Raw genomic sequence first — 25201 nt, forward strand, 5'->3', positions numbered from 1 at the left:
TGATTCCTAAAATTTTGACCTTTCTCCTACTATAGTCTAAATTTTGCTGTCTACAGTCAAAATGTGCCAGTTCTTAATATCACATACTTTTACATTTCTGAAAATCACGAGGAGTATACTACAGCCTTGAGAATATTGGAGCTCTTACAGTCCTTGTATATGGAACTAATTTTTGTTCCCATGCCTGCCAAACATTAAGCCTCCCATTGCAGTGCTTGGGGGGGGGGGGGGGGTTGGGAATGAGAATGAAAACATCTTTATTTTATGGCTTAATTCTTCCACCCCTCCCCTAGTGGTGACTATTTGTATCAGGGAAGGAACTGCACATACACGTTGGTTGGTGCATGCGTGCTATTTGACATGATATGACGAGTGATATAACTTCACCATCTTGGGCTGTTATGCCTTCCTTGCACTGGCTGCATGGAGCCTTTTCTGTCCATCAGAGCAGCAATTTTTGAAAAGCGTAGCTGACCTGGCCTGCAAGCTTTTACTGTGTGGGACAGAAGTCTGTCCAGTGGGTGTTTTCCTCTCCCATTAACTTCCTACTGTGGTCTTAATATTTTCCTGATTGTAGGCAGTTAACTGAAGCATAGTAAGTAGCTTAGCACAGAGGGTAGAAATTCCATTGCCCCCCATTGGGAGTGTTCTTAACTTTTGCAGTACAACCCTTTCCAGCTGGAGAAAAATGTAAATTCCCAGAAGAGGTCATCTGACTTAGACTTTGAAGAATAAGAGTAGGGCCTCAGCAACTTCATTCAGTTCTGTTCTCCATGAGATGTGATGCAAAGGAAGAAGAATCATAATCTTCTGGCCCTCCCTTGAAGATATTTGCTTTACAGAGTCAGTCTGGTTAATGCAAGAACATTAAAAAAAAATATATATATATATATATATATATATATATATATATATATATATATATATATATATAACCCAGCCACTGGGGATGCACAAGCCAGTGCATTTCTTTGTGCCGGTCCCAAGCCCGGATAAATGGGGAGGGTTGCGTCAGGAAGGGCATCCGGCATAAAACTTCTGCCAAAAATTACTGATGCGGAGAACTTTTCATAATTGCATACCGGTTCGGTCGAGGCCCGGGTTAACAACGACCGCCACCAGTACTGTTAGCCAACAGGGTGCTGGCGGAAATTGGGCTACTGTTGGCCGAAGGAGAAGAGGAGGGCGAAGGCGTGCCCAAAGGCAGGAAGATAGGAGGAAGGTTAGGAGTGTAGCAGTGAGGGTAGGAACTTTGAATGTTGGCAGTATGACTGGTATAGGAAGAGAGCTAGCTGATATGATGGAGAGAAGGAAGGTTGATATATTGTGTGTGCAAGAGACCAGATGGAAGGGAAGTAAGGCCAGGTGTTTAGGAAACGGGTTCAAATTGTTTTATCATGGTGTGGATGGCAGGAGAAATGGGGTAGGGGTTATACTAAAGGAACAATATGCCAAGAGTGTTTTAGACGTGAAGAGAGTGTCTGACCGAGTGATGTTTATGAAGCTCGAAATTGATGGTGTAATGATGAATGTTGTTAGTGCATATGCTCCTCAAGTTGGGTGTGCGATGGAAGAGAAATAGAAATTTTGGAGTGAGTTGGATGAAGTTGTGGTGAGTGTACCCAAGGGTGAGAGACTAGTGATTGGAGCGGACTTTAATGGGCATGTTGGTGAAGTGAACAGAGGGATGAGGAAGTGATGGGTAGGTATGGTGTTAAGGAGAGGAATGCAGAAGGTCAGATGATTGTGGATTTTGCGAAAAGGATGGACATGGCTGTGGTGAATACGTATTTTAAGAAGAGGGTGGAGCATAGGGTGACGTACAAGAGTGGAGGAAGATGCTCACAAGTTGATTATATACTATGTAGGAGGGCCAGTCTTAAGGAGATTGGAGACTGTAAAGTGGTGGCAGGTGAAAGTGTAGTTAAGCAGCATAGATTAGTGGTATGTAGAATGACGTTGGTGATCAAGAAGAGGAGGAGGAATGTGAAAGCTGTGCCAAGGATTAAATGGTGGAAGTTAAAAAGGGTGATTGTGAAGTGGAGTTTAGGGAAGAGTTAAGACAGGCACTGGGAGGCAGTGGAGAGTTACCGAATAGCTGGGTAACTACAGCAGAACTAGTAAGGGTGACTGCTAGAAAGGTGCTTGGTGTGACATCTGGACAGAGGAAGGAGGACAAGGAGACCTGGTGGTGGAATGAGGAAGTACAGGAGAGTATACAGAGGAAGAGGCTGGCGAAGAAGAAGTGGGATTGTCAAAGAGATGAAGAAAGTAGACATGAGTATAAGGAGATGAGGCGGATGGCAAAGAGAGAGGTGGCAAAAGCTAAGGATAGGGCATATGGAGAGTTGTACGAGAGATTGGACACTAAAGAGGGAGAAAAGGACCTGTACCGATTAGCTAGACAGAGGGACAGAGCTGGGAAAGATGTGCAGCATGTAAGGGTGATAAAGGATAGTGAGGGAAAGGTACTCACAAGAGAGGAGAGTGTGTTGAGTAGATGGAAAGAGTATTTTGAGAGGCTGATGAATGAAGAGAATGAGAGAGAGAGAAGGTTGGATGATGTGGGGATAGTGAATCAGGAAGTGAAACAGATTAGCAAGGAGGAAGTAAGGGCAGCTATGAAGAGGATGAAGAATGGAAAGGCTGTTGGCCCAGATGACATACCAATGGAAGCATGGAGGTGCTTAGGAGAAATGGCAGTGGAATTTCTAACTAGATTGTTTAATGAAATTTTGGAAAGTCAGAGGATGCCTGAGGAGTGGAGAAAAAGTGTTTTGGTACCTATCTTTAAGAATAAGGGTGATGTGCAGAGCTGCAGTAACTACAGAGGGATAAAACTGATTAGTCACAGCTTGAAGTTATGGGAAAGAGTAGTGGAAGCAAGGTTAAGAAGGGAGGTGATGATTAGTGATCAGCAGTATGGTTTCATGCCAGGAAAGAGCACTACAGATGCAATGTTTGCTCTGAGAGTGTTGATGGAGAAATACAGAGAAGGTCAGAAGGAGTTGCATTGCGTCTTTGTAGACTTGGAGAAAGCATATGACAGGGTGCCTAGAGAAGAGTTGTGGTATTGTATGAGGAAGTCGGGAGTGGCAGAGAAGTACGTAAGAGTGGTACAGGATATGTACGAGGGTAGTGTGACAGTGGTGAGGACTGCAGTGGGAGTGACAGATCCGTTTAAGGTGGAGGTGGGATTACATCAAGGATCAGCTCTGAGTCCTTTCTTATTTGCAGTGGCGATGGACAGGTTGACAGATGAGATCAGACAGGAGGCCCGTGGACTATGATGTTTGCAGATGACATTGTGATCTGTAGTGAGAGTAGGAATCAGGTTGAGGAGACTCTGGAGAGGTGGAGATATGCTCTAGAGAGCAGAGGAATGAGGGTCAGCAGGGCTAAGACAGAATATATGTGTGTAAATGAGAGGGAGGGTAGAGGAATGGTGAGGATGCAGGGAGTAGAGTTGGTAAAGGTGGACGAGTTTAAGTACTTGGGATCAACAGTTCAGAGTAATGGTGAATGTGGAAGAGAGGTGAAGAAGAGAGTACAGGCAGGGTGGAATGGGTGGAGAAGAGTGTCAGGAGTGATTTGTGACAGACGGGTATCCGTAAGAGTGAAAGGGAAGGTCTACAAGAGTGTAGTGAGACCAGCTATGTTATATGGGTTGGAGACAGTGGCATTGACAAAAGGCAGGAGTCAGAGCTGGATGTGGCAGAGTTAAAGATGTTAAGATTTGCAATCGGTGTGACTAGGATGGATAGGATTAGGAATCGGTATATTAGAGGGTCAGCTCATGTTGGACAGTTTGGAGACAAAGCAAGAGAGACGAGATTGCGTTGGTTTGGACATGTGCTGAGGAGGGATGATGGGTATATTGGGAAAAAGATGCTAAGGATGGAGCTGCCAGGTAAGAGGAATAGAGGAAGGCCTAAGATAAGGTTTATGGACGTGGTGAGAGAGGACATGCAGGCGGTTGGTGTGACAGAGCAAGATGCAGAGGATAGGAAGAAATGGAAAGAGATGATCCGCTGTGGCGACCCCTAACGGGAAAAGCCGAAAGAGAATGATGAGATATATATATATGTATATATGTATAAACCCCCTCAAAAAACAACTGGCTCGCATAGGAACTGAAGTGCTGCCTTAGTTTCAGGGACATATGTGGCATACTTGGAAAAAACGATCCTCAACTTCCAGGCAACAGTATACTAAGCTAAGAAATCTATTTAAACAGGCAGTAAGGCAAAATAAAAATTGCATTAAAAAAAAAGCATCAGTCATCCATTCTCAACTTGCTTTAAAAATTGTGGGCAGAAGTCCACCGCTTGAAAGGTCGTACTGATCGAGCTAAGATCCACTTCTCCTTGTCTCACCTCACAGCAGCTGATTTCAGCCTCCACTTCAGTACACTTCCCATCCCTGATTCCATTAGTAACCCCTCCTCTTCCTTTAACTTCTCTCCAACACCCTCCCATATTCCCAATTTCCATTTCAAAGCCGTCAAAGCTAAGAACTAAAACCTGACTTGCCTGCTGGTCCTGGGAATCTTCTCTTGTGGTTCTTATTCCTGTGTAAGAATTTAATAATCCCATCCTTTCTTCACATTTGTAATCACTGCCTAACACAAAACATCATGCTTGATATCTGGAAAACCGCTGTTAATCTCTCCCCCAAAAAACTAACTCATCCAACACCACTAACTTCTGTCCCTTCTCTATTCTTCCCATAGTTGGTAACATCTTTGAAAAATTAGTTAACCGTCAACTAAGCCATTACATCTTCCAATGTAATATTCTCTGAACAACATGGGTTTTGGGCTGATAGGAGCAATTTTACAGCAGTATAGACACTTGCTGATAACCTAACTGAAACGGGAATTAGCCAAGGTACAGCTAGATGGTTTAAAAGTGATCTTTCCACTCAGTACTTCTCTGTTCAGTTTCAGAACACTGTTTCTGCTTCCACCTCTCTCCTTAAAGGACTCCCTCAGGGCTCCAGTCTGGCTCCCTTCTATTTTCCTTTTTCATTAAAAACTGCAACTTGACCTCCCTCATCTCTCTCTTAATTTATATTGATGACATGGCCTTATTTCACTCCAGCCATACCAATTCGGCCATACAACTACAAACTGACTTCCTATCTCTTATCAAATCACTTAATAACAAAAAGCTAATGCTTAACATTTCCAAAACTAAAGTATGTTTAGTGTTTCTGCCATTAAAAGCTGGTACCAATTAGTCATTTATTACCTATGACCATCTTGAAAACCCCTTTAAGTCATCCTCTTCAACTACCTTGGTATGTTTATTTATTCCGTAATGAAGTTTCATCTTCACCTTGAACAAATTTAGAAGAAAATTAATTTCCTCCTATTTTAGCCCTAAAATATTTCTTCCTTTCTCTACAGATCAACCAGGAAAACCATAGGCAAAGGCCTTCTAGTAGCCCAGCGTGAATGTGAACTTCACTGGTTGCAGCAGCATCCAAGAAAAACTCCTCCACCATCCAAACCATAAGCAGTTTTATATGTCATTGTATTACCCTGTCTAGTAGAAATGAACAGCATTTTATAAAGTTTAATAAAGCCAGTTGGCTACCTGTCCAACACTGTTCCAACCTCTCCTCCTTGGATCCCAACTCGGCAAACTCCTCAAAGAAAACTCCTGTCATTCCCTTGTCTCCACCCTTTTCAGGTGATCCCCTCCATTACAGTCTAAGAAATCTTAGTCACTATGGTTCACTTCCTCAGTGTTCCAGAACCAGACTTCATTACACTAACCATGCCTTCCCCATTGTAGGCCCCATACACTGAAAATCCCTCCCTACTTTTCGTGAAGACCTTGCATCATACCCCATCATTTTGTGCCTGGTTTAAAGATCATTTCAAGTCCAAGTCAGTTTGCAGATGCTTTCCCTTTGGGCACATCATCTAATCCCCCACTCCCTCCATCAGCCAGGCACATCTGTCTTTGTCATGTTCTTTCCCTGAACTAATATTTGACATCTATTCCTCATTGTATATATTGTATGTAGTTAATTTCTGTGTGCCCTTACTTTATTTTTGCTGTCTTTTACACTGTGCTTTATCCCTTCACTATTTAACTCTTTCATCTTTCCTCCTTACTCTAACCATCCCTTCCTCCCTCTGTACTGTGTACTTGATTATTATTGATTCATTGCTTTCTGCACACAGTGTTTTCTTTGTATTCATAACACTACTTGTTAACTTGCTTGTCTACTGTCATTTATTTTTGTCTGGGGTGACACTGAAATATGTCCATTGGGATCAGTGCTCTTTCCTGGTTACCAGATTAAATAAGTAAATAAAGAAGGGAGGGGAACCAGAAGAACTATTTAGGACTCAGAAGGTATTTAGAATTTACTGGGTATTGAAAAGCCCAGACTGATGGCTTTTCCTCCAGTCTTTCAGCATTCAGGGACACTTTTGGTAATTTTTTCCTGGAAATGGAGTCATAGCTACTGGCTTCCAAGAAGCTGGATTGGCTTTATGCTGTAAAAAAAAAAAGTTGCCTTTATGAAAGCCCTCATTCAGACCTTGAAATAAAATCACTGAAGATTGTGATGCGATCCAGACTGGCACAAACTAATAATAAATACTCATTCCACTGTCAGTGAAAGTTGGACTCCAAACAGGATTTAGAAGAAAGGATGAACAACTGTCACTTTGGAGTAGGAACTTTAAACTCCCAAACTAATATGCTATCCTAACAAGCTGACATACTTGGAGCTTGATGCAGAAGAAGCAAGATGGAGTCATGAAAGAAGATATTACTTAGTGTCTCAGGTTACGTTAAAGAAAGTGTGCAGACAAATATAGCTATGATTCTTTTAGAGACTTGTGCCATGATATCAGCCTCTGGTGCAGAAATAAGTAGACATATGGCCAAGGAGCCAGCTACATTTAAGAAATGGAACATAGAAAAAACATTCTGCTTGTATGGGCTTATCTTTTTATTCCGGTCTTTTAAACACATCCTGTTGGAAGACTGTTCTTTTGGCCCCTACCTCAGGATGTCTGAGCTACAGGCCATTGTAGCTGTTCTCCTTTTTTTAGTTTTTCATAAAGACAGGGCGTCTCTTTGTACTGTTATCTTTTGGCCAAAGTAGCATTAAAGAGCTGACAGCGTATTCAGTTTACTGTCTTTCTATCTGGGCTCTCTACTGCTTCCGAGATATTTACCAAATGTTTTGTGTTTTAGTCTTTGCTGCCATCAGATTGAAGGGCATTCAGTTTACCAATGCCCAAGTAACTGCTTTATACAGGGTTACTCCTAAGAGGTAGTAATTAAGGATCTCGGCTTCGCTACCACATGCCTGACCAGTCTGGCCATTTCACCTAGTTACATGTAGCCCAGTTTTGTACTCTCCTTCAGGAAACCTTTCATGGTAGAAGTCAAGGAGACAGAGTCAAGCAGATTATTTTTCTTAACAGAAAATATCACCTTGATTAACCCTTTTTTTCTTAAAGGCAGGGCAGAAACCTGTATGACAGTGAGGTCCATCCTCGGAGTGTGTGTTAGTCTCCGTCCTCATGGCCTGTATAGCCAGGCTGTACAGGAGTAAGTTTGTTATATGTTATGAATTTATGGCAGCAACACCTCTCCTCACTGGAGAAGATATTGTGTTTTCAATTTAGAGGGAGGTCAAATGGTGGACTCTCAAGACAAGAGCAAGCCAACCCAGGCATGTTTGTAATATCTCACACAGATGTCCATGTCACCGACTTATTGATACATTAGACATTGCTGGGGGTCTTGAAGGTTTAAGAGAGGTACAACCTTCAGAACCAAATATATCAGTGACAAGGAGTTGCTTATCCTAATATAGCTACAACATATGCTCAAGATAAACTGAAATCCAGTAGTTCTGGAAGTCTGTTTATTTACAGTTCTATTACCTCCTGTAGAGCACTGGTCCAGATGGACCATTATCAGGCTCAGCCTGGGAAGAAATTGTTTTGAGTAAGTAACACAAGACTGGTTCAAGAGAGTAATACAGTAACACTGAGCATCAGTAAGATGGGTAATGGCACTAAAATACTAAGCAGTGAAAGAAAGGGATTAGTATTGCATTTAAGTAGTAACAGTTTGTATAGTGTGTGTGTGTGTGTGTGTGTGTGTGTGTGTGTGTGTGTGTGTGTGTGTGGTAAAGTTGTACAGGACACAATGATTAAGGATGGGAAAAAGGGAGAAAGAGGTGAAGAGGATTGGGGTGGACCTGACAGGGAGCAGAGAATGAGGAAGGGGGGGATGTGGGATTTCGGCTGTTCAGACAGTACTGTAGTTAAGTGATGCATTAAAAAATGGGGGGACCTGACTGCCTGTATCTCTCTAGAATAACTATGGTAGTCTGGAATCTTGCCACACAACAAAAACTACATATGAAGGCATTCTGTATTTCCTTGGTCCACCATTCTGTTGTATACCTGGTGAGCAGGGTCAGCCCTAGACTATATGCATGAACGTTAAACTTCACAATCTCCCACACTGACTAAAATTGGGTGGCAACAAGTCCACTTCACCTCACAGTCAGCCAGCTCAACTAGTTTTCTTTGGCTAATCATGCAAGGAGGTATTGGCACTAAAAGCCTCTTCATTCCTCTTTGCCTTTCCTTCCACTTACTTCCATGGGTCGTTCTAAAGGCTAGAGCAAAAATAGTAAATCTCATCCTAATTGTCCTTTTTTTGTGGTAAAATGGGTGCTCACAGCTGTTGTAGTTAAGTAGGGAGAAACTGCTTATTTTATGAACTCCTTGTACCCATTAACCCAGCAAGACGCAGTACTGGTAGACCTAAACCTAAAAGTCCTCAAACTAGAGGTTCTAAACTTAATCCCCTGATGAAGCTCCATCCTTACCTACCTACATATTATGGGTCCTGCAGAAGACCGTAGCACAAGCAGGAAATCTTGGCAAGTGAAATGGAATGCAGTCTCTAGATGGCATGATTGAACACAGCACATTGTGCAGAGCAGCCGCAGTCCAGGGTGTTGTGCTGTATTTGATGGGCATACTTCATAAGGGCCTTGCATACACTTCAGTCAAAAGGCATCCCTTAGGTATTTCATCATTTCTGACTTGGAGCTTCCATTGGCCAATAATCCCCAGCTTCTTAAAAATTTTAAAAGTGGTTATTTAGTTGAATACCCCGGGAAGAACGGTTCCCCCCTTGGAAACTTAACTCTGGGATAGAGAAATGGAAGTCCCCCCCCCCCCCTTAAAATTTGCTGATACTGATGCTGTTGAAATCTTATCCTGGAGCAACTATTTCTGTATTTTCTGTTAACTGTTAGGTGAGAAGAATTTTACAGCTGCAGACTTCGATGTGCAAGGAGCCCTGCAGAGTCTTCCTTAAGTTAAAGGTGGTGGCTAGGCCCAACCATTTTTTCATGATGAAAACTACCTAGTAACTCAGAATCTGAGGAAAATGCAAGTATGTAATAGATGTTCTCAAGCGTGTGTGGCTTCAGATTGAATCAACAAAATATTTCAGGCTAGCAGACCAGCTTTTTGTTTCTTTTTATGGTAGTAAAGCAGGACATATCAGTCTCCAAGCAAACTGTCTCTTAAGTGACTAAATTGTATTGTCTTCTGTTATGACCATGGTAAAACTCTGCAATAGCAAATGAAAGCTTATTCCACTATGTCAGTAATTATTACAGATGCCTTTCAGACGTGTTAGCACAGGACATTTGTGAGGAAGCTATCTGGAGCTTTTTGTTTTGTTATCCTTTGTAGACAAAGCAAGCTACTCGTACAGTCCAGGATTAGAGCAAGGTTTGCTAGTGCATTCTGGCAAGGCATGCAAGTTCTACCACTCCCTGTCTCTGATCACGTTACCCACTGTTTTAATACTGTTCTCAGGCAATGTGAAAGACAGTGCAGCAGTTATCCTTATGATAAACTTAATAAAGCACATACAATGAGTAGATGTTCAGATACTACCATCCCTCCCGTCAAACCATAGGACCTTTCCTCTCATGTATACCTGAAGTTCTCATAACAGAGACTTCAGAGGAAGGGACATCATAGTGGTTTTGTGATTTCATCCATTTGGGCAAAACTTTCACACCGTTACCTAATCAGGTCATCCCCTTCTTGCCTGCTTACTCTCAGGCATAGTTGCTAGTGGTTTACTTCACACAGGAAAGAACCAGAAATGGTATAGGCTACTGTCTTTTCTTCTTGAGTGTCCACTGATGCCCCAAGTTTGGGAGGAAGAGTACCTATTCTTTTGGGATATTCAAAACTCGATGTCAGACTGAAGAAGTGGAGTTTTGGCTGCACTTAATTTAATGGCACTTCACTAGTGGTGGTTGTGTTTGAATGTCTACTGTTATGGTGAGTGTACTACCACAGAATGTAATTGCTGTAGGTCTTTCCAGTGAAAGTCTTTCTGTTCTGCAACAGGAAGCTACTTGTATCTTAATCAAGGCCCGACTACATAAGAAGGAGCTGTAGCTTTGGGAAGGAGATGGTGGGTAAGATGCAGTAGTTTAAACTAGAAAGTAGCAGCAGTCTTTCTAGTCACCAGTTCAAGGATCGCCTTCATGAAGTTAAAAATGAGCCTCAGGTTTGTTCGAGAAGTAAACCTCATTTTGAGCTTAAACCAGACTAAGTTAGCATGTAAAGTACCGAACACACCATCATCATCTTTCGGCTGTTCCCGTTAGGGGTCGCCACAGCGGATCATCTGTTTCCATTTCTTCCTGTCCTCTGCATCTTGCTCTGTCACACGAACCACCTGCATGTCCTCTCTCACCGCATCCATAAACCTCATCTTAGGCCTTCCTCTTTTCCTGTTACCTGGTAGCTTCATCCTTAACATCTTTTTCCCAATATAGTCAGCATCCCTCCTCAGCACATGTCCAAACCAGCGTAATCTTGCCTCTCTGGCTTTGTCTCCAAACCTTCCAACCTGGGCTGACCCTCTAATATACTTATTCCTAATCCTATCCATCCTCATCACACCCAGTGCAAACTCCTGCCTTTTTGTCATTGCCACTGTCTCCAACCCATATAACATAGCTGGTCTCACTACCCTCTTGTAGACCTTCCCTTTCACTCTTACTGGTACTCCGTCACAAATCACTCCTGACACTCTCTTCCACCCAGTCCATCCTGCCTGTACTCTCTTCTTCACCTCTCGTCCACACTCACCATTACTCTGAACTAGTGATCCCAAGTATTTAAACTCATCCACCTTTGCCACCTCTACTCCTTGCATCCTCACCATTCCTCTATCCTCCCTCTCATTCACACACATATATTCTGTCTTAGTCCTGCTGACCTTCATTCCTCTTCTCTCTAGAGCATATCTCCATCTCTCCAGGGTCTCCTCCACCTGTTCCCTACTCTCACTACAGATCACAATGTCATCTGCAAACATCATAGTCCACGAGGACGCCTGTCTGATCTCGTCTTTCAACCTGTCCATCACCATTGCAAATAAGAAAGGGCTCAGAGCTGATCCTTGATGTAACCCCACCTCCACCTTAAACACATCCGTCACTCCCAACAGCAGACCTCACCGTTGTCACACTACCCTCGTACATATCCTGTACCACTCTTACATACTTCTCTGACACTCCCGACTTCCTCATACAGTACCACAACTCCTCTCTAGGCACCCTGTCATATGCTTTCTCTAAGTCTACAAAAACACAATGCAGCTCCTCCTAACCTTCTCTGTACTTCTCCATCAACACTCTCAGAGCAAACATCGCATCTGTAGTGCTCTTTCCCGGCATGAAACCATACTGCTGATTACTAATCACTTCCCTTCTAAACCTAGCTTCCACTACTCTTTCCCATAACTTCATGCTGTGACTGATCATTTTAATCCCTCTGTAGTTACTACAGCTCTGCACATCACCCTTATTCTTAAAAAAAATTGGTACCAAAACACTTTTTCTCCATTCTTCAGGCATCCTCTCACTTTCCAAGATTTCATTAAACAGTCTGGTTAAAAACTCCACTGCCATTTCACCTAAACACCTCCATGCTTCCACAGGTATGTCATCTGGACCAACAGCCTTTCCATTCTTCATCCTCTTCATAGCTATCCTTGCGGTGCAGCTCCTACTTGAGTTTTTATAGAAGATGTCATAGTCACAAAAGGAAACAGTCTTAGTGCATCTACCAGTTTAAGAATGAGTCGGTTAGCAAAAATGCAGAATCAGACGTGAAGCAGGATTGGAGGTTGAGTAGATGGACATTAAGAGAAATGGAGTAGTAATATCTGTTGGACTTAGACTTTTAGGTTTACTTTCCATTTTGTTGTGAAGATGAGGGCATTAATTTGTTATGCTGCAAGCACAGCTTAGCTCAGTGCAACTTTGTACTGCTTATTCTGCTGAACAACTTATAGCAGCTGTGTTCCTGTTTTCAAAGGATTTTTTGAGTAGTAATACTTTTCAGAATCTGGCTATAGTGCATCTTCACACGCTGCATTATTATTGAAATAGTTTCACTTGTCTGTGCAAGCTAGTTAAGTTTTGTTTCCTTGTGTTGCAAGTGTGCATGTGTTTTTGTACATGTGAGTTAGTAAAATGGCAAGAAAATAATCCGGAAGCTGCATTGTAAGGGAGGCTGTTGGCTGACTGCAGTATGTCATCTTCCTACCTACAGAAAGCTACCATTACCAATTTGTTCCACATACCTGTAATATGTATTCTAAGATTTTCATGAAATTCACTTTCTTGTCTTGGCATTTTTCTGGGACAACCTTTGAAAGTTTGCAGTGCATTTCATGGCATAATGCATTTACTGTGTCTATACTCGAACTACCACTTCTGTATAATATTGCTTCTCTTATTTTCTTGCTATTTGTTTACAGAAGTAAAATATGTTGTTTAAGTTACAGCTCCATTATCTGTCCTGATATTCATTACTTGATTGTTTCATAGTTGATGCCAGTGATGAACTGACACAGTATTTAGATCATCTACTGGAGAGAACAACACCCAAAGCTAACTTGCCTCCATCTTCTAAGAAAGGGGGTCTAAGTCGTTTCCGGGCTGCAGTCCAAACTACGCAGGATCTCATTTCTCTAGAGTCCCAGGCAAAAGGACTCAATGTACAAAGTAAGTAGCAGTAAACTATGAATGTAATTGTGGAAATTTCCTTATCTGAATGCTACAACTGGAGGTGACTGCTGGATACCTTCACTGAATTGTGTATTGGATTATTTTTTTGTTAATTCATTCTCCTCAAATGTATTGATACACTGATTCCATTGAAAGTCATTTTCCATTTTACAAAATAGCATATTTGAAAAATAGTCACAGCAGTAAGTGCAGTAATATATTTGGAATTGTTTTATTAAAGCTATAACTGCATTTTATTTAGCTGTTTTAAGAGATTCTGCTATGTCTCCACCTGACATACTCGGTCAGTGATAATAAATAATTGTCCTTACTTTTGTCTGGAAACTAGTCAAGTTAAGCAGGCTGTCATTGATGACTTTTTAAATAATTAATTGAATACATTGCTTAGTCATCAGTGGATGTAAACACATTACACACTGCCTTATTAGCATATGGGTAGTGCTGTGCTAACCTGTCTCTGACAGTCTACCAAAGCTCAGAGCTCCTCCTCTGCAAGTCTCTGGGTGGGATGGACAACTTACCTGAGAGTACAGGGACTGACAGTAGGCAAGAGGGGGCCAGACGTTATTGGAGAAAATTGGCAAAGGAGCCAGAGAAGGAAGGATGATAGAATGAGATGACACCAAGAATTTATTTGGACTGCAGGTTAGAGAGTGCCTACCCTGTCAGGGATTGATATCAGAGTAAAGGCAAAGAGAAAGAAATAGGGAGTCCTAAACGAAAGTCCAACACTGGTAGAATTTTTAATAACATCTAGAACAAAAGCTACCATTAAAAAAGTAATCATTAGTCGACTATATAAAATATTGCATGATTAACTATGAGTCAAAAGAGGGTAGAAAAGGTTGGGAAGAGAGATTGGATAAGCAATTCACAAAGGAACAATGGGATATATGTACATCTCCAAAATATGCAAGAAAATCTAGAAGATTTAGGATTTTTGCCTGGAAATGTTTACATAGATATTTTTATACCTCAAGTAGACTCCAGAGAACTTTTCCTTAGGCAGATAGTAAATGTGGAGGTGTGAAGGGGAAAAAAGAGGTAATTGGGAGCATATTTTCTGGGAGTGCAGTGTGTTGGAAGACTTTAAGGATTCCCTGCAGGATGCACTGTCGGAGATGCTGGGTGGGCACATTGGTCTGACGAGGAAGATTTTTCTGAACTGTGGTACAGAATCGGAATTGCCTAGTTATGGTAAAGCTTTGCTGTGTATAATTATGGTGGCTGCCAAAAAAAAGCAATTACTAGAAAATGGAAATCAGAATCTAAACCAACTATACTGGAGGTGGTGAATATAGTAACAGGTAAAACAACTGGAATCAAGATCTTTAGAAAAGGGTAGGAGCAAACTACATAAGAAAAAATGGGAATTGTGGGAACAAGGGAGGATTGAGGTCTCAAAGGGTGCAGGACTTAAACGAGCTATGTAATGTCTGAGTGAGAAAGATTGGGTAGTTTACAAGTGATGTATAATGTTTGCAACTGGGAGTGTGTCAGTATGGTTGTGATGTAAAATGCTTGCGACTAGGATTGTGTCTGTGTGGTTTGATTTCACTTATATAAATGTATTGATTGGCTGTGTAGTAAGTGATGGTTTAATAAAGCTATTTAAAAAAGGCAGGAATTGAATAATTTATGTAGTATTGCTTAAGTTAGATGATATATAGCAATATATGTGAAGTATAGTGCTTGTTAATATAGTTTGATTACTTTTACATGAATGTAAATTTGTCTGTGTCATCAGTGGTAATTCAGTAAAGGTGTTTGGAAAAAAAAAAGTACAGGGACTGCCTTTTAGACCCTCAGAACCCTTCCAGTTTTATTAGTGCCTTGGCTGCTGAGTTCAGAAACTTTTTAGGGGATTTATTTTCTCCTTGTGCTTTTTGGCAGTGCTTGAGTAGTGCATTCTGCTGCTTTGGCTGTTTTTTTTCTGATTAGAACTTTTGTATATGCTTCTGTTTTTATTTAGACTAGCACAGTAAAACCTCTGCTCTTGTTTACAGCTTTATTTGGAAATTTTGACAGGAATTTTTGCTGATATTACAGTGTTTTCTTCAGGGTGGTGATTATTTGAGGTGAGGGAGCAGGATTAGAGCATTTTAAATGATTTTTTTTCATTTAAGTCATGATTTTGGCACCATTTTTATGTTAAACATTTCTAACGGGAATTTGTCATCAGTTTATGATTTATTTCTTGTGTAATACTATTAGCCTACATCATTAATTTTGACTGAAACTAACTTTTTTAAACAAAACTAAAGAACTTTTGTGCTTGGAACTGTTACTGAAACTGTAATTCCTATGTAATTTTCATTAATTCCTTAACTGATGGATCTCTAATCCCAACTTGCATCTGGCTTGGCCATTTTTTCCAGATAGACCGATCAAACTCTCAAGCTCCTCACTTTACCCATATTACTCTCAAATCTCATTTGCCTCAATATTGCTCAGATGTCGATCACCTTCTCTCGAGCGGTTGGTGTTGCGTTTCTTAAAGGTTGTAAATTTAGCCTTTTTTTTTTTGGACTGTTATTCTGTCTTCCTACCCTTCCTCTCCTGCCTTCTTTGTAATTTTTCACTTTCTGTCAAACTCAGATTTGCTTACCTGTTTGTTTTTAGGATACTCCTCTGCTTACCATTGTTGGTACTTTTTCTTTTTTTTTTTCTCCTTTCTCTTCCTACTTTCTTACCCTCTAGAAGGTATTCTTTGTACCATTGTTTGTACATCCTCTGCTATAAGAAGAAAAAAAAATGTTCTTTTTCTCTTTATTTTTTGGACTATTGTGAAATTGTCAGACAAGCCTTTGGGGTTTCAAGAAATGCACTTCCTGTGAGCATAAGCTTCCCCACTGTGATGCCCAGAGGGAATGTGTTTACTGCTTGGACACTACCCACTTGGATATTGACTGCACTATCTGTGCAGGCTTCCACTTGGAAGCACTTAGTGACCGCATGAACAAATTGGTTTTGAAGGACCTCCTTCCTTCCTCTTCCTCTTCTCTAGCTACTGGAGTGAAATCCCCTGCCATGAAGTCTGAAAAAGGAAAGCCTGAATCGTCTCTAAAAGACAAGGACTCTAGAAAATGTTTTCCTGACCATTCAACAAGATTGTCTCTAACAACTGTGCTTCCTTCAAGGATTTCTAAGAAGTCAGATCTGACCACCTCAGATCTTACCAATTCAAATCTAAGTCTCCTCAGATCCACCCCACCCCCACTTCTCACTGTAGCGAATCTCTCCTCTGCTCCATTCAAAGTTCCTGCAGCAGGCACTGAGGAGACACTCCAGGCACTATCAACCAGCTCATCCAGGAACTTGTCTAAAGCAAAGATGGAAGGTCCTCAGAGATCAGATCCAGATGGGGGGTAATTCCATCTCTGGCTCCTGTTTGACCCATGAGCCTTCCCTCCACAGAACCTCATTTGATCTCTCCTCCTCTTTTCGACCTGTGGTTTTGGAGCCCTCAAATGAAAGATGTTTGAGAGTATCATTGTTGGATCCAAAGTCAGGTTGTTCTTTTATTCCAGTCATGTTTGAGTCACCCGGTTCTGACCCTTTTGGAGCAAGACTACTCTCTAAGCTGAAGGGACGGCGACAGCTCCAGGGGGTTGGGGCCAACAGCGAGGGTATCAGAGCCATCCTTCCCCCTAGGAGCCTTGGCACTGGACAGCTCGGATGCTGCTCCCTCCTTGAAGCAGGGCTCTGGCAGGATTCAGGGTGTGTCAGTGCAGGGGACTTCAGCTCTGGTGAGGCCAGCTGCCATTTCTCCTGAACCTTCTGCCTTTGAGGTAATAGAGACTACCTTCTCACTGCATAGAGAGAGGATGTCTTTGCCCCCTTCAGATCCTGTCTGTATCACACTGTTGGATTTGATCTCTGAGCCTCTTAGGTCTATCCCACCTGGGCAGTCAATTTGATCAAGCTTCCAGTCAGTGTTCCCCTCAGGGCTCCTTTGTTACTTCCAGTACCTCACCAGACCCATCCCACTGATGAGGGCCCTAGGAAGAGAATGTGCGAAAAGGAGACACATAGATTCCCCTCAGGAATCTTGCACTGAGGACACCGACTTCACTGAAAGAGAGGGGTACCCCAGATCTCCATCTGATGTCTCCTTTGGATAAATTCTGGAACTTTTAACCCTTTTATCAGGAAGAGTCAGTGTTACTGGAGGCTTTCTGATCTGGCTCAGCTTAGTCTTTGGTGACCCCACTAGTTGACAAACTTGATAGACCATGTCTCATGCCATGCATGGAAGGAACTAGATACTGTGGAGCCTATCCCCAGGTAACCCGATAAGTTTTTAGCCCTCCGCAGAGGACAGAGCCCACTGGAGCAAGGGGTTCCCAGTAGATGCCATGGTCATGGCAGCAGCCACTAAGAAAGAGTTCACGGAGCAGAGCTCATTTGTCCATCCCCCCAACAGGGAGTTTAAGGCTGTGGATAGGTTTGGAAAGTGCTTTTATGCTTCAGTGATCTTTGCTCTGCACTTGTTGAATTATTTGGCACACTTTACAAGGCTGCAAAAGAGATTTGGCAAAGGAACTTTCCAAATCTCTTTCTGGTCCATGTTTTTGGAGGACCAGAACAAAGTTTCTTCTCAAGTCACCATCCTTCAGCCTATATCTAACACGTCCATGAATGGGATATCCCACGGTGCAGAGGGTACCTCACAGGAGGTGGGTTTGGACATAGCCATCAGGAGACATGCCTGAATGTGCCTGTGTGATTTTACAGATACCAATTCTACATTCATTGGTGCTCCTTTTGATGGATCATCTTTGTTTGGCCCAAAAGTAAAGGAAACTCTCCATAAGTGAGCAAGACAGACAGACTTTATCTGCTGTTTGGATCCATTTTTCTACCCCTCAGAATCGGTGAGGAGGTAGAAAATCTGGTTTTGCAAGTCCCAAGGCCCTTTCCAAGTCTCATGAGGAGATAGTTCTTCCAGAAGATGCTGCCCTGATGACAGAGCTTAGCCGCAGGACCAGGGTTCCTGGATTCTTTCTCTGACAAACCCTGCCAGAGCTCCTGAAAGGTTTCCCAGCTGCTATTCTGTGGAAGCAGTTGGGGGGGGGGTGCTTGTTTGGGTACCACAAAGCCTGGCCATCCATCACAAAAGAAAGTTGGGTGCAGAGGATTATATCCAGAGGTTATTTCATACCATTTTCCTCCTACAAAAATGAAGAGGATCCCTGATAATCCACCCAATCAGAGGGAGGCAGTACCCTTAGAAATAGTTGCTAGAAAAAAAGTCATACAGAAGGGCCTCCTAGACCAGATAGGATCTGGAACCTAATCAGGATTCTTTTTAGTGCCAAAAAAGATAGGGGACTTGACACCCATCCTGGATCTCAGCTAACTAAACCAGTATGTAAAATATTCAGAGTTTTGCCCACGCTGTGAAAGGACGATTGGATATGCTCGATAGATCTTCAGGATGCTTACTGTCACATGAAAATGGGCAGGTGCTCCGGAAGATATCTTGGCTTCCATCTGGGAGATGGTCATTACCAGTTCAGAGTCCTGCCCTTTGGCGTCACCACATCCCCCAGGGTGTTCACCAATTGCATGGCGGAGGTAGCAGCTCACCTGAGACTTCTGGGATACTGGGTTTTTCTGTATCAAGATTATTGGCTCCTGACTGCTCTGATCAGGCATTTACTTATTCAAGCAAGGGGCTATTTGCTGCAGTTATGTCTCCATCTAGGCATCATGGTGAAATGCAACAAGTCACAGCTCGCACCTACACAGGATCTGGAGTTCATAGGTGTTCATTTAGACAGTCTGTTAGCATTACTTCCTTCAGCTTGCTTACAAATCCTCAAATCTCAGATCATAGAAGTGATGTATTTTTCTCCTCCAGCAAAACTAGTCTTGCAAGTTAGATTGCATGGCAGCAGTAATAGATACTCTGGTTCCATTAGCCAAATTTTATATGTGGATTCTACAGCCGACAGTCAGTACAGTGGTCTATTCTTCAGCAGCTCTTGTACACAGCAGCTGTTAGGATCTCACAAGTTTGCAAGAAATACTTTGGTGGATCTATTCAGGCAAAGTTTTTCAAGGCTGTCTATTCGTTTTTCCACTACTGGTGGCCACAGTGATCACAGATGCCTCCCAACTGGATGGGGGGGGGGGCATTTCTTGGGAAGGACAGTCCAAGGTACATTGTCCGCAGAAGAAGCCAATTCACACACAAGTTTCCTGTAGATTAGAGCAGTCATCCTAAAGCTGCAGGCCTTTCAAGATACTCTCCCCTCTAGGACGATTGTGATTCAAACCGACAATACATCTGTAGCCTGTTACATCAGTTAATGGGGGGAACCAGATCTTGTCCTCAATGCTGGGAGGCAGTCAGTGTGGCAATTGGGCAAGCTCTTCTGTCCACCTTCTCATAGCAACACACAAATCAGGGAAAGCCAGTGTGCTTGCATACAAATCAAGTGGGTCCTTTCTGACACCTCACAAGTCATCTGTCAATGTCAAAGTGGCGGAGAGAATTTTCCATCATTGGGGCCATCAGTTGTGCAATCTTTTCACTTTTCTCCTCAACAACAAGTGCAGCAGGTTCTTCTTCCTGGCCCTTTCTTCGGCTGGAATCATAGAGAGAGAGATGCTGTAGTTCACGATTGGCCCTCTAGTCTCCTCTCTGCTTATCCCCTGTTACCTCCAATTCCCCAAATTCCTACAGAAAGCATACCAGTTGAAGAGCAGAGTTGTCTTCATTACACCTTTTTGGCCTTGTCAGATTTGGTTTCCTTTTCTGTGGCCTCATCTTCTGCATCCACCCTAGATAATGGACCCCAGTCCAGACCTCCTGTTTCATCTGGACATAATAGTGATGGCTAGATATCGCAGGGTTACCTCCTCAGACAGACATGTGTATATATGTATATATATATATATATATATATATATATATATATATATATTTTTTTTTTTAATTTTCTACCAGGAAAATCTGCAAAAGTAAATGGAGGAGATTTTCATATTGGGCCATCTAAGGAGATATGGACCCCATTTCTGCCCCAGTCCCCACTGTCCAAGAACCTTTAGCTCACATTTTTGAGGGGGCTAGTTTTTCTACTATTAAAGTACAATAGTCTGCCTTTGCCAATTTTCATTCTGGTGACAGTCAGTCATCTTTGTCCTCTTCTAATTTGTGCAAGGCTTCTCTGAAAGGCACCTTGTTACTTAGGCCCCCAGTCAAGGACTCTACTCCACCATGGGGTTTAACTGTTTTTGCTTCAAGGTCTGACCCAAAGGCCCTTTGAACATTCAGCCAAAGCAAAACCTTAAATTTTTGTCCTGCTCAGCTAGACAAGTGTCTGAACTCCAGGCTATTTCTTCCAAATCTCCCTATCTTGTTTTTCATAATGATAGTATCTCCTTATGTACCAATCCATCTTTTTTACTTAAGGTGGCTTCGGAGTCCAACATTAATCAAGTCATTAACCTCCCAGTTTCCTTCCCAAAATTTTACAATAAAGGTGAATATATGCTCCATGTTTTGGATGAGCCCAGGCAGCTTCTGTTATATCTTCATTGAACCAAAGATTTCAGGAAAACTAACCAATTGTTTTGTATCTTCCTCTCCAAACAAATATCCTTTGTCTTTTGCTATAGAAGCTCTTCTTTTTCTAAGCCCTCTAAAGCAGATTTCACAAGATTTATGGCCACTTTTGCCTTTTGATCAAGAAAATTGGTAGATGCCATTTGTGCCATTGCCACTCAGTCCAATGCTCATACATACCTTTATTGCTTATTACAAGTTAGATTTGATTTCTAGGAACAGAGTTGCTTTTAGGTCTGCATTACTCCGAAATATCCTTTCATGAGGACCACTCTCCCATCAGTTGAGGAATGAATGAAAATGACAACTTAAGGTACAAAAGTTATCTACTCACCATAACAATGCGTTTGTGTTGTCCATTTTCATTATTCCTCACCTTCCTGCTCTCCTAACCCATTCCCTTTCTTCGTACAGAAACCAAAGGGATGCTACTTTGGGAACCATTTGCTCATTGTTTGAGCTCTAGTTTTTATCATTATTGTTTCTGCCTTATAAATTCTTTATAATATTAGTCATGTATTATTGGGGACAGCATACTCAATCTGAGGTATGCCAAGTTAGTGGGACATTATGGGTAAAAGGAGGAGCTCAAGAGTTGGAACTGTGAGTCTGGAAAAGTGGCTGAGCTGGATCCAAGGATTGATAAGAGACCCATCAGTTGAGGAAGAATGAAAATGGACAATACAGACACATCAGTATGACGAGTGCAAAAGTTTTGATGTTCTTCTATTTCATTGTTGCAGTATTTATTACAGTAGTATTCATTAAAATAGGGAGGTCCCTGCCTAGGGCAACCTGACATGCGGCAAACAACAAAAAGCCTTTGGTTGTAAAAGGGATATCATAGTTCACACGTATGCTCTCCGTGCTCAGCATAGGGCATAAAGATGACGTGCGGACATACCATCCCCAGAACAACTTTGCCACCAATCTGAATGCCATCTTCGATCATCTGTTGGTTACCAAGCCATTTTTCAGATAAGTTCCCCATTGTTTTTTTTTTTTTTTTTTGTCTTCCTTTATTTTTATGGTTGTTGGTTTCATGTCCTCCAGAAAGGGGATATGCCAGTATGGGAGACAGATTCCCCATAAGGACTGGCACAAACAGTATTTGTTTTGCTTAGGTGCTTCTCGTGACCGTACATCTTGTCCTATTTGCCAGGCATTTGTTCCGAAGACCTTGCATAGTTGTCTATCCTCTTCAGCCATTTACTTAGAAAACCAGCATCTTAAATTGTTGGCTAAGGGTACCATGGAGGAATTGTTCTGGCCCGAGGGTCAGCCATCCACAAAGAAGGCCAAGAAAACTTGGTCAGATTCTTTGGCTGTACCACCTCCACCAGATGTCTCTCGAGGCTGGTGAAGGCCCAGAGAACTGTCCAATTTTTCATTTGGATTCCTCTGTCACGACAGTTTTGAAGGCCGGCATGGATCTGGCTTCTTGCATGTCCACGGAGACAGTGCAGATATCCGTTTTGGATGTTCATGAGGAACTGTGTCTGATCATTTCTATAGGGCATATGGGGGGGGGGGTTCCACAAATACTTGTTAGAGAGGAGATTCCCACTACACTTGGAGTGTCAACAGGGGTCTTAGTCTCTTAAGATCTTTAGGGCTGACGTCCCCTTGAAAAAGAAACAGAAAAATAATCCTCTTTCTCCTGCTCCCAAGAATCTTCAATGTGAATGGTAGGATTTCACGCCATTTAATGCCCTTATAGCCCCGAAGATCCTTAGTGTGAATGGTAGGGTTTCCCCTCAGTTTGTTTAATGCCCTTATGGCTTTGAAATCTCCTCAGGGTGTCTCTGTTCCTGTTCCCCCTTGATCTTATACTCCTCTTAAGAGGCCTAGGGAGCAGGTTTCATCTGATAAGAATGTGGATTCTGATGAAGAATCCTTGACATATTTTTCCAAGATTCCCTCTCCTTTGGACTGTGGTTCTGAAGAGGCGGAATCTGTTAGTCCTGATTCTCCTTTTGAGGAGATTTCTTTTGGTGATGTGGTTTCCTGTACGATGACATTTTTTTAGTGCAGCTATACCCAAGTCTCACATGTCCAGCAAAGGGTATTTTGCTCTTATCCCTCCACAGGGACAGTTATAGAGGGACACACTTGTCCACAGTTGGTCCCCAGGTCTCCTATATACCTTTCCCCTTTTGCCCCTAATGAGCAAATATGGAAAGCAAGACAGTGCAAGGCCAGGGTGATCCTCATTGCCCCTTTTTGGCCCCAACAGACATGATTCCCCTATTTATGGCCTCCTCTTATACATCCCTGTTAGATTATTATCCAAACCTACTGATCCACCCATTTGGACTGCCTCCACTGGACCCAGAAGTCCATGAAGTTAACCTCATGGTTCCTCCCACTTTAACTAGAGCCTGAGATACCAGGCTTTTCCCTGCAGTAGTCCATGTTCTTTCTGTTTCGCAGAAACCATCCAGTAGAAAACTTGCCAGAGAAAATGAAAGAAACTCTCAATTTTTTGCCTACTCTAAAGTCCTGGACTCTTTCAGCACCTGCTCCATCCATACTAGAAATTTTATCTGGTTTCTTTGATTAAGGTTCTTGCTTTGCTGCCAGCAAGATACAGTTTTGGACATAAAGACATTCAAATGGCTTCACTGAAAGTTTTCAAAGCTTTCCTGAAAGGTACCTTTATACTTAGACTTCCCATTAGAGACCCAGCCTCTTCATGGGACATCACCATTATGCTACAAGCTCTGACGCAGGCTCCATTTGAACCCACTACCACAGCAGATCTAAAATTTCTTACTTGAAAAACAACTTTGTTAGTGACAGTGACAGACAGGCGAATCTGAGTTACAGACTTTATCACAAAGATAGTTTCCCTTAGAAGTAGCACGTTCTTTATTCCTAAGGTGCCATCTGACGTTAATCTAAATCGGTCATTAAAGTTGCTTGTGTCACCCCCCCCCCCCAGGTATTCAAACAAAGTAAAATACTTGCTCCTTATGTTAGATGTCCACCGGCAGCTCAGATTCTATAACCACAGGACAACAGAATTTAGAGAAAGCAATCAATTTTTCATTACTTTTGTAAACCAAAATTGGGGAAGGTAGTTACTAAAGTTTACTTTGTCCAGGTAGCTGTCAGATTGCATCTCTCTTTCCTGTAATAATAATTTACATTTATCAGGTAAACCAAAAGCCTACTCAAGTAGGGCAGTTTCTACTTCAACAGCCTTTAAAATAGGACTATCTGATAATATTTGTGCCATGGCCACTTGAGCTACAGTGCACACCTTTCTGTCACACTGTAAGTTGGACATACTGTCTAGATCACACTCCTTTTGGTTACACTGTACTCAGTAATGCCGTTCTTTGATACCTCCCAGTTTGACAGCTTGGGGTCTGTTTCATACATATGAATGGATGGAAGTAGACAACACTGGATACAAAAGTTATGTACTTAACCATAAATTTTCTTGTGGTTCAAACTCTCTCCTCCTCTCCCCTTCCAAATTATCACCTGTGTCTTTGATATGGTCCGGTTGACTTTTATTCTCTGTGCATAGTTTTGAGATAGTACACATTATTCCTAAATGGTTTGAGACCATCTAATTTAGGGGTTCATTGTTAGGGTGGTTCCTTCTGTAGCTTGTTTCTGACGTATCACAAAGAGTGGGGGAGGCAAACTTGATCTGAGCATCTAAGGTGGAGTCTAGGGAATTATGGGTAGGTGAAGAGTAAGAGATCTACATCCAAAGAAGCTAAAAATCAGACAGCATAGATCTAACATTGTGGTAAATAGTTAACTTTCATTTATGGTATATTTAGATAATCAGGAGAAAGAAATTGAAGTAAGGTAGTGAGTGAAGAAGAGGAAGTAAGGAGGTGTCCAGTATGAATAGGTACTTGTTCATATTTAGGGGTATAGTTTATCCTGGCTAGGAAGCATTTCAGAATAGCTTTAAAGGAGTGGAGAGAGGTTCTTGACATGATGGGTAGAGGTAAGAAGTTGCAGCCCTTAGCAACATGGTATGAGTACAGACCTTGGCCAGCAGATTTGATACTTTTTTTTTTGGACAGGGAGGAGTTTTCAGTCGGGTTCTAAATGACTGAATGGGAACATAATTGTGTAGAATGGTATTTAGCACACTGGGCAAAGCAGATGGATGCAGGATAACTTTGTAGGTGGTTATGTATGTTACTTCATGGGGTAGTTCTAACCACTTTAGGCTTTTTAGTCCTGTACTTCTGAAAGGAGTATGTTCTGCAAATTTCGGCACTTTATTAAAGCATTGTTGAAGTTGAGCTTTTTGTGATGCCTGAAGGTTAGTAAGGATTAGTCATAAGGTAGTGAGGAGAGGAGGGAGGGAGGTAGTGGCAAGTGTAGTTTTAGTTGTGTTTGTGAGAAAGTTTTTGACTTCGTAAAGCATCCTTAGTTTTGTGGTGATTTTTTTATGCAATCTTGTTTATGGAATCTTGTTTATGCAGGATGAATTTAAGATCATCCGTTATCATCCCTAGT

The 25201-nt window shown here is 42.0% G+C and overlaps 1 protein-coding gene across 5 annotated transcripts in view; it reads left to right on the forward strand.

Moving 5' to 3' along the window:
• Window positions 1–25201, forward strand: part of PHKA1 (phosphorylase kinase regulatory subunit alpha 1) — a 3177076-nt gene that overhangs the window by 1755905 nt on the left and 1395970 nt on the right. For all 5 annotated transcript variants that reach the window (XM_044057561.1, XM_044057557.1, XM_044057558.1 and 2 more), the window contains exon 20: window positions 12931–13107. In XM_044057561.1, coding sequence (XP_043913496.1) covers window positions 12931–13107 — 177 coding nt within the window. The remainder of the gene's footprint in view (window positions 1–12930; window positions 13108–25201) is intronic.

This window comes from Protopterus annectens, chromosome 15.part0 (assembly GCF_019279795.1).
Source record: "Protopterus annectens isolate FY-2018-M chromosome 15.part0, PAN1.0, whole genome shotgun sequence".
NCBI lineage: Eukaryota > Metazoa > Chordata > Ceratodontiformes > Protopteridae > Protopterus > Protopterus annectens.